At 56.7% G+C, this 9,522-nt stretch overlaps 1 protein-coding gene and 1 pseudogene across 1 annotated transcript; both read left to right on the top strand.

Annotated features, from left to right (window-relative positions):
* The first annotated feature begins 1,300 nt into the window (after positions 1 to 1,300).
* On the top strand, positions 1,301 to 2,313 carry LOC140653418 (inositol 1,4,5-trisphosphate receptor-interacting protein-like 1; annotated as a pseudogene).
* Positions 2,314 to 5,988: 3,675 nt separating this feature from the next.
* LOC140653340 (inositol 1,4,5-trisphosphate receptor-interacting protein-like 1) lies at positions 5,989 to 7,756 on the top strand. Its single transcript, XM_072865324.1, has one exon. It carries the CDS (start codon positions 6,194 to 6,196, stop codon positions 7,754 to 7,756), a length of 1,563 nt encoding a protein of 520 aa, XP_072721425.1. The 5' UTR covers positions 5,989 to 6,193.
* The last annotated feature ends 1,766 nt before the right edge of the window (positions 7,757 to 9,522 follow it).

Genomic DNA, 9,522 nt, shown 5'->3' with positions numbered 1-9,522 from the left:
GTAAACACTGCTTAGCAACAGCCAAAACATCAGCGTGTTATCACTATTATTCTCATACTAAAATCCAAAACACAGCACTATACCAGCTACTAGGAAGAAAATTAACTCTGTCCCAGCCGAAACCAGGACAGCACTGCCGTGGCCATGGTGGCGATTTCACATGGGCCGAGAAACTCCCTGGCAGCTCTGGCTGGGCAGGGACCAAGCGAGAGGCACCACTGATGTGCCTCCGTGTATTCACTGGGGTGCGGGTGGAGAATCTGCAAGTCCCAGACACTCCCCAGGGAGCTGGTACCGCAGAACAGAACATGCTGGACATGGACAAGACAGTGGTCTATTGGCAGTGGGACTTGCCCAATGGGCAATCTCTACCTGCACCCCCTCATCATGTCTCTTTGGAATCAACGTCATCTCGCAGTGGCACACCAGGAATAGAGATCCTGCCATGGAGAGGCCCTATCCCACCACCAGGATATACACCACACCCACCCCGGTGTCACAAAGGCACCAAGAGCACAGCCATGTCCACAAGCACAGAGGTCAGCACCAAGGGAGCCAATCCCATCTCACGGGATGGGATCTCAAGAAGCACAGCATCCATGGGTCACGTCACCTGATTTTATGTTTGGTAAGGGTCTGGGGGCTTCTGTCTCTTTGTTAAAGGCAGCCATTGGGAGCCCTGTCCTGACGAGTGGGTGTCTATTTTGTGGGTGCCAGGCAGATTCGGCAGATACAAAGAAGTTCATCCACCATCTCCTCCACCATCAGGAACGGTTCTAGCTGATCCAAGGGGGGCTTGGCCAAAATTTCGCCCATATGCAGTGCAATACTGCCCGGGACAGCTGTGAGTCGCTGAGCCGGGGTGGGGCCAGAGACCGGGGCTGGCTGGCGGGCGTGCCTGTGATGCGCTCTGGCGCCTGTGACAGCACAAGGGACAAGTCACAACGGGGGCGGTGATCAGGGGCGCCAGCAGGCAGCGCTGCCCCAGTACGGCCTGGGCCAGCGGTGAGTGCGCACGCGTGGGGAGGCTGAGCCGGACGAGGGCCGGGGCAGAAACGCGGGCCCCTGGCGGGGTGGGTTCTCACCCTGCATCGAGGGCCCAGCCGCTCGTGGGAGCGCCTCGGGCAGGGCACGGTGCCACAGCCGCCGGGGCTGAGCGCAGCCTTGCTGCCTCCCAGCTGCCTCACTCCCTCTCCTACCCGCCCCCAGCTCCCTGCAGCTCCCATCCTCGTTCCCCGCCACTGCCAGCTCCCTCCCTCCCAGCCCTACTGAACCCCTTCTCTCCCTCCTCCTGCAGGCCATGGCTGCTGCAAAATTCCTCGCCCTGTTTGTGCAAAGCATCATCCAGTACCCGCAGATGGTCGGTGATGAGCTGGATGAGGCCACGCGTGAGCGCATGGAGCAGCGTGCGGAGTACCTGAGGCAGGAGATGACTCGGCTGCTGCAGGAGCTGGAGGAGAGGAGCCAGGAGCAGAGTGGCATGGACTGGGGAGCCCTGATCTTCGCTACCTTGCAGCAGTGGCAGTTCTGGGCCGTTGCTGGAGCCCTGGTCCTGCTCTTTGGGCTCTGGTGGTGGTTCAGGAACAGGAGCCGTGAGCCAGCCAGCAGCAGCAATGAGGGCAGTTTCAGAAACAAGGCGGATAAGGAGCAGCAAGAAGAAAACCCAGTATTGCACTGGATATGGGCGGAATTTTGGCCAAGCCCCTCCTGGACCAGCTAGAACCGTTCCTGATGGTGGAGGACATGGTAGATGAACTTCTTCGTATCTGCCGAAAACTTTCCAGGAATACTTTCATGCCGCGACTGAGGCCAGCCATTGGGGCGGGCGGCGCCTTCAAAGGTTGGAGTCCCCATGAGGGTGATGCTGTCTACCGCCTGCTCGTGCCCCTGCAGCCCCCCCGTGGGCACGCCTTCCACCTGGAGCTGGGCACCGCAGAGGAGATGCCGGCAAGGAACTGCAGCCTCCGTGTCGAGCTGGAGTGCACCTGCCTGAGGGAGCGGCTGGTGGGGGACATGCTGTGCTTCCTCCACCACTCCGAGGAGGAGCTGGGGAAAAATCAGGGTGCCAGCCTCCTAGGCACCCTCTGCACCGGCCCCTACCTCGACATGGAGAAAACCACCCGCTGGTTCCAGATATTGGTAAAAGCAGCCTGGATGTTTTTGCCTTGGTCGAGACACTGCCGTCTAACAGTGCTGCCCTCCAGGCACTCCTGCAAGCTCCGGCTGATGAACGCTTCCGACAGTACCCTCCTGATTGAGATGATATTAGGGGTGCAGCAAGATGACCCGGACACCTTCCTGAGCATTGAGTAGGCAGAGGCCAGCGTTACCAGCAGCAGCACGTGGTCAGAGAGCTGTGCTACGGCAGAGGTGCAGCTCTTCAGGCACAGGGCCAGGCCTGAAGACGTTTCCCGGGGAGCTGCTGCTGCAGAACCGCACACACTGGACATGGAGAGCACGCTGCTCAGTCGGCAGTGGGCAGTGCTGCCGCACCTCTCCTCCACAGCAAAAGCCCACTCTGGGGAGTGGGACCCGATGCAGCTGAAGGGAGGGGCCATTGCAAGGAGCCTCGCACCAGAGACTGCCGCTACCACCTGGACAGCGACCGCCCTCCCTCTTCGGGACAGTCCATTCCCTCTGGGAGCTTTACCGTGTGCAAAGATGTCAATAAATCACTTGTTTAACACACAAACGCTGCGTCCGTGAGCGCCTGTGCCTCACTTTGTCGGGGAACGCGGGCACAGGGTGCTGACAGCTCCGCTGCCACAGAGTCAGGGAGCATTTTGCAGAAGAGCTGGTGGGGCAACGGGGGAAAAGTATTTTTGCTCACAAATTAGCGGGGCTGACTGAAAGAGCTTTAAACCTGCTCTGAACGGGGGAAGAGATAAAACCAGGCTTACTAGTGATAAGCTATGGGACGGCATGACAGTGTTTGAGGAACGGTGTGCTAGGGACAGCTTTCACTCTGCTCCACGATGTACTGAGTACACTGGAGCACATTTGAAATGTTTGTACACCAACGTAGACAGTGTGAGGAGCAGACAGGAGGAACTAGAGGCCTTGGCTCAGTCCCAGAGCTACGACATCGTTGGCAGAAGTGAGACCTGTTGGGAAAAGCCCTGTGAGTGGAGTGCTGTGATGGACGGTGCTAGGCTCTCCAGGAGAGAGAGGCGGGGCAGGCGACGCTGTGGGGTAGTGCTGCGTGTAAAGGAGGGCTTGGACTGTACAGCGCTTGCTGCTGAGGACAACATGGTTGAGAGCCTCTGCTTAAAGATTAGGGGAAAAGCTAAGAAAGCGGATGTTCTTGCAGGAGTCTGCTATGGATCACCCAGCCAGGATGATGACACTGATGCATGATTCTGTACGGAATCAAGGGAAATCTCTACAGCGGTCGCCCTATGCCATCCTTACAGGCGACTTGAACTTCCCAGCTGCTAACTGGGACTATCAAAGAGCAGACGTGAACAGGCCCAGGAAATTCCTGAAGCCCCCCTAGAAGATAACTTTTTGATATGGGTACTAAGGGAGCCGAGTAGGAAAGGTGCCCTCCGAGACCTCTTGTTTGTACATAGAGATGGTCTCATGGGTGCAGTGATGATTGGTGGCAGTCGTGGCCATAGTGATCAAGAAATGGTTGAGTTTAAAGTCCTTGGTGATATGGGAAAAACTGTCCGCAGCGCTAGCACCGTGGATTCTGGGAGAGCAGACCTGAGGCTGCTCAAGGAACTAGTTAGTAAAGTCCCCTGGGAATCTGATTTCGAGGGTATTGGTGCCCATAAATGTCGGTCGCTTTTTAAGAGCCATTTCTTAAGAGCACAGGAGCAGACAATACCAATGTGTCGCAAGTCAAGCAAGAGGGGCAGAAGGCTGGCTTGGCTGAGCAGGAATCTCCTTTGGGAACTTAGGCAGCAAACGGAAGTGTATGGGCTTTGCAAAGGGATCGGGGGGTTTTGGTTGATGGGAAGCTCAAGAGGCGTCAACAACGTGCCCTGGCGGCCAAAAGGGCCAGCCATCTCCTGGGGTGCGTTAGGCACAGTATAGCTAGCCGGTCGAAAGAAGGCATTGACCCACTACACTCAGAACTGGTGCGGCCTCGCCTCGAGTACCGTGTGCAGTTTTGGGCTCCACAATGTAGGAAGGATACAACAATATTAGAATGTGTCCAAAGGAGGGCAAGAAAGATGGTGAAAGGACTAGCGGGCATGTCCTTGTGAGGCGCGGCTGAGGACACTGGGTTTGTTCAGCTTAGAGGAGAGGAGACTGAGGGGTGACCTCATTGCTGTCTACAACTTCCTCAGGATGGGGAGCAGAGAGGGAGGTGCTGATCTCTTCTTTCTGGGGTGCAGTGATAGGACGTGAAGGAATGTCTTAAAGCTGCGTCAAGCGAAGTTCAGATTGGATATTAGGAAAAAGCTCTTCAGTGAGAGGCTGGTGAAGCAGTGGAAAAAGCTCCCCCCAGGAAACGGTCATGGCCCCACGCCTGTTGGTATTCGAGAAGCAATTGGACAATGCTTTTAGAGGAATAAGATAGAGTTGCGGTGAATGGAGTTAAATCCAGTTGGTGGCCGGTCACAAGCGGTGCTCCCCAGGGCTCAGTATTGGGCAGTTCTGTTTAATAGCTTTATCAATGATCTGGACGAGGGGATGGAGTGCACCCTCAGTAAGTTTGCGGACGACACGACGTTGGGAGTGAGTGTTGATCTGCTGGAGGGTAGGAAGGCTCTACGGAGGGATCTGGACAGGCTGGATTGATGGGCTGAGGCCAAGCGTGTGAGATTCAACAAGGCTAAGTGCCGGGTCCTGCATTTGTGTCACAACAACCCCATGTAATGTCAAAGGCTTGGGGAAAAGTGGCTGGAAAGCTGCCTGGCCAAAAAGGACCTGGAGGTGTTGGTCCACGGCCAGCAGTGTGCCCAGGTGGCCAAGAAGGCCAATAGCATCCTTGCTTGTTTCAGAAACAGCGTGGCCAGCAGCACTAGGGAAGTGATTGTCCCCCTGTACTCGGCACTGGTGAGGCCACACCTCGGATAGTGTCTTCACTTTTGGGCCCCTCACTACAAGAAAGACATTGAGGTGCCGGAGCGTGTCCAAAGAGCAGTGAAGAGTGTGAAGGGTCTGGAGCACAAGTCTTACGAGGAGCAGCTGAGGGAGCTGGGGTTGTTTAGTCTAGAGAAAAGGAGGCTGAGGGCAGACCTTATCGCTCTCTACAACTACCTGAAAGGAGGTTGTAGCGAGGTGGGTGTCGGTCTCTTTTGCCAGGGAACAAGTGATGGGACAAGAGGAAATGGCCTCAAGTTGCGCCAGGGGAGGTTTAGATTGCATATTAGGAAAACTTTCTTCACTGAAAGGCTTATCAAGCATTGGAACAGGCTGCCCAGGGAAGCGGTTGCGGCACCATGGCTGGAGGTCTTTAAAAGATGCGTAGATGTGGTGCTTAGGGACGTGGTTTAGTGGTGGAGTTGGCAGTGTTAGGTTCGCGGTTGGACTCGATGATCTTAAGGGTCTTTTCCAACCGGAATGATTCTGTGATTCTATGATTTATCTTTAAGGTTGCCCGGTCTGGACTCAGGGGTTGGACTCAACGATCCTCCTGGGTCCGTTCCAACTCAGAATATTCTGTGATTGTCAGATTGGCATGGGCAGGCAGATGATAAGAAACTCAAAATAAAGCACCACACAAGCTGCTGTGAAGAAAGTGAACTCTAGCCCAGCCTTAACCAGTACACCAGGGCAGCTGCGAGTCGCTGAGCCGGGGTGGGGCCGAAGGCCGGGGCTGGCTGGCGGGCGTGCCTGTGATGCGCTCTGGCGCCTGTGACAGCACAAGGGACGAGTCACAACGGGGGCGGTGATCAGGGGCGCCAGCAGGCAGCGCTGCCCCAGTACGGCCTGGGCCAGCGGTGAGTGCGCACGCGTGGGGAGGCTGGGCCGGACGAGGGCCGGGGCAGAAACGCGGGCCCCTGGTGGGGTGGGTTCTCACCCTGCATCAAGGGCCCAGCCGCCCGTGGGAGCGCCTTGGGAAGGGCACAGTGCCACTGCTGCCAGGGCTGGGCACAGGCCTTGCTGCCTCCCAGCTGCCTCACTCCCTCTCCTACCCGCCCCCAGCTGCCTGTGGCTCCCATCCCCATTCCCCCCCACTGCCAGCTCCCTCCCTCCCAGCCCTACTGAACCCTTTCTCTCCTTCCTCCTGCAGGCCATGGCTGCCACAAAATTCATCATCCGGGTTATGCTACGCATCATCCAGTACCCACAGATGGTCGGTGATGAGCTGGATGGGGCCACGCATGAGCGCATGGAGCAGCGTGCGAAGTACCTGAGGCAGGAGATGACTCGGCTGCTGCAGGAGCTGGAGGAGAGGAGCCAGGAGCAGAGGAGCCAGGAGCAGAGGGGCCAGGAGCAGAGCGGCTTTGCCTGGGGAGCCCTGATCATCACTGCCTTGCAGCAATGGCCGTTCTGGGTCGTTGCTGGAGTCCTGGTCCTGCTCTTCGGGCTCTGCTGGCAGCTTAGGAAAAGAAGCCGTGAGGTGGATGGCAGCAGCGATGAGGAGAGCTCCAGCAGCGACACAGACCAGGAGGAGGAAGAGGAGCAGGAGGAGGAAGAAAGTGAAGGAGAAGATCCCGATGATGAGAGGGATCTGGGTAGGATTTTTGCAAAGCGCATCCACTGGCCAGTGCAGAACCTGGTCTACAGGAGCCGGGTGGTGGAGCAGGTGGTGGCCGACCTCATCCATGTCTGCCAAGGGCTCTTGTCATATAGTTTCTTGCCTGTGCTGCAACCAGCCGTCGGGGTAGGCAGTGCCTTTGAAGGTTGGAGTCCCCGTGAGGAAGACATCATCTACCGCCTGCTCGTGCCCCTGCAGCCCCCCCGTGGGCACGCCTTCCACCTGGAGCCGGGCACTGCAAGGGAGATGCTGGCGAGGAACTTCTGTATCCGCGTGGAGCTGGAGTGCACCTGCATGAGGGACCCACTGGTGGTGAACATGCTGTGCTTCCTCCACCACCCTGAGGAGGAGCTGAGGAGGAACCAGGACCCCAGCCTCCTACGCACCCTCTGCACCGGCTCCTACCTTGATGTGCAGAAAACTGCCCGCTGGTTCCAGAACATCGTGAGGTCAGCCTGGGTGGTGGTGCCTCAGTCGCATCGCTATAAAATGAATCTACTGCCCTCCAGCCAGTCCTGCAAGCTGCGGCTCACAAATGCCTCCAGGACAACTTTCTTCGTTGAGATGATGTTTGGGGTGCAGCAAGGTGACTCGGACATCTTCCTGAGCAGCCAGAGTACAGAGGCCATCCTCACCCCAAGCACGATTTGGACCGAGAGCTGTGCTGGGGCAGAGGTGAAGTTCTTCAGACACATGGCCAGGCAGGCCCCGCACAACAGCTTCCACCTGAAATGCCTGCAGCTCTGCGCCCGCATCCTGGTGGGCACAGGCTTTTCCACCTATACCTTGAAGACAGTTGTGATGCACCTCCTGACCACCATACCCCTGTCAGGCTGGCGCAGGAGGGATTTCCTGCTGCGGCTGCAGGATATCATGCAATACCTGCGCTGCTGCCTGGAGGAGAAACGCCTTGACCACTTCTTCTTTGGCAACAACAACTTGCCTGAGGAGATAATCTTACCCCCAGACTTCCAAACGGCCGAGCCACTCAACCTCTTCCAGCACCTGGCACGGGATCCAGCTGCTCACGCTGAGGCACTGCGTGAGTTCAGTGAGCTGCAAGATCGGCTCACAAGACTGCTGTTCTATGGCCGCTGAAAGAGGTCTTCAGGCACAGAGCTGTGTTTGTGTGGCTCACAGCTGATGGCAGACAACCACTTCATACTGCAGGGAAAAAGAGGGCAGAATGCAGGACGCAGAGAGGAAAGGGCAAACCCTGCGCAGCAGCCCTCTGCCAAGACCAGCAGCGTTCTCCTCTCAATGCTGTCCCCAGTATAGCAGCCGGTGACAACTACATTGGTGACAAAGATGAGTTTCGCCCTGCTTTCCCCTCACCCTGACTGCAGCCAGGATGGCATTTCACATGGGCCCAGAAATTCTTGCTGGCAGCTCCGGCTGTGCAGGGACCAAGCGAGAGGCACTGCTGATGTGCCTCTGTGTGTTCAGTGGGGTCTGGGTGGAGAATCTGCCCATCCTAGACGCTCTCCAGGGAGCTGGTGCTGCAGAACTGAGCATGCGGGATATGGAGAAGACACTGCTTTACCAGCACTGGGAATTGCTGCCGCACCTTTCCTCCACAGCAAAAGCACACTCTGTGGAGTGGGACTCGATGCAGCTGAAGAGGCCATTGCAAGGAGGCTTCTGACAGACTCCTGTTGCCACCTGGACAGCACCCACCCTGCCTTTTCAAGAGAGTCTATTCCTTCTGGGAGCTTGACTGTTGGCAAAGTTGCCAATAAATGGTGTGTTTGAACAAACGCTGTGTCTGTGAGTATCTGTGCCTCACTTTGTCGGGGAATGGGGACATAGGGTGCTGACTGCTCAGCTGCCGCAGAGTCAGGGAGCATTTTGCAGAGGAGATGGTGCAGTGGGCTTTGGCTTCGCTGATTCTGTAACTAGGGCTCCCCCATGGGTCTGTTGTGCTCCTGCACTGGGGCAATGAGAATAACTTGTCACCCTCTACAGCTGTGCATGACAGAATATCCAGTGCAGCAGATGGAGCAGAGGAGCCAAGAGCAGAGCTGCCATGGCCTGGGGGGCCCTGCTCTTTGCTGCCTTGCAGCACTGGCAGGTCTGGACCTTTCCTCTAGTCCTTGTCCTGCTCTTTGGGCTCTGCTGGCGGCTCAAGAAAAGGAGCTGTGAGGATGTCAGCAGCAGTGAGGAGGAGAGCTCCAGCAGCAACATGGAGCAGGAGGACGTAGAGGAGGAGGAAGACGAGGAGGGGGTGAGGGGTAGGAGGAGGAAGAAAGTGAAGAAGATCCCTATGATGATAGCAGTTTGGGCATGGTTTTTGAAAAGTGCATTCAGTGTCCAGTGCAGAACCTGGCCAACAAATTCAAGGTGGCGGAGGAGCTGGTGGCGACTTCCTCCATGTTCTAGATTGCTCTTCTTGAATAATTTCTTCCTGGTGCTGCAGCCAGCCATCAGGGTGGGCAGCGCCTTTGAAGGCTGGAGTCCTCACGAGGATGATGCTGTCTACCACCTGCTTGTGCCCCTGCATCCTCTCCTTGGGTACACCTTCCACCTTGATCTGGGCACCGTGGAGGAGATGCCGGCGAGAGACTCCTGCATCTGCATGGAGATGGAGCATACTCGCACAAGGAGCGGCTGGTGTAGAACATGCTGTGCTTCCTCCACCACCCTGAGGATGCGCTGAGTAAATACCTGTATCACCCCCTACCAGGTAATGGTGCTGCCCTTCTCTCTCTACTGCAAACTCCGGCTAGCTGACGCCTTCAAGAGGACTGTTTTCATTGTGTTGACATTTGGTGGGGAGAAAGGCAACTCAGACATCTTCCTGAGCATTAGGTAGGCCAAGGCCGGCTTTACTGGGTTTCACTTTCTCTCTGATAGGATTGTACTTT

The sequence above is a fragment of the Ciconia boyciana genome, chromosome 6, assembly GCF_034638445.1.
Source record: "Ciconia boyciana chromosome 6, ASM3463844v1, whole genome shotgun sequence".
In the NCBI taxonomy this organism is placed as follows: domain Eukaryota; kingdom Metazoa; phylum Chordata; class Aves; order Ciconiiformes; family Ciconiidae; genus Ciconia; species Ciconia boyciana.
The sequence above is the reverse complement of the archived record's forward strand: the minus strand, read 5'-3'. Positions and strand labels throughout refer to the sequence as shown.

What these genes read in the sequence shown, in the direction of transcription:
- LOC140653340 (XM_072865324.1), top strand. Translation starts at nt 6,194, where the DNA reads ATGGCTGCCACAAAATTCATCATCCGGGTTATGCTACGCATCATCCAG.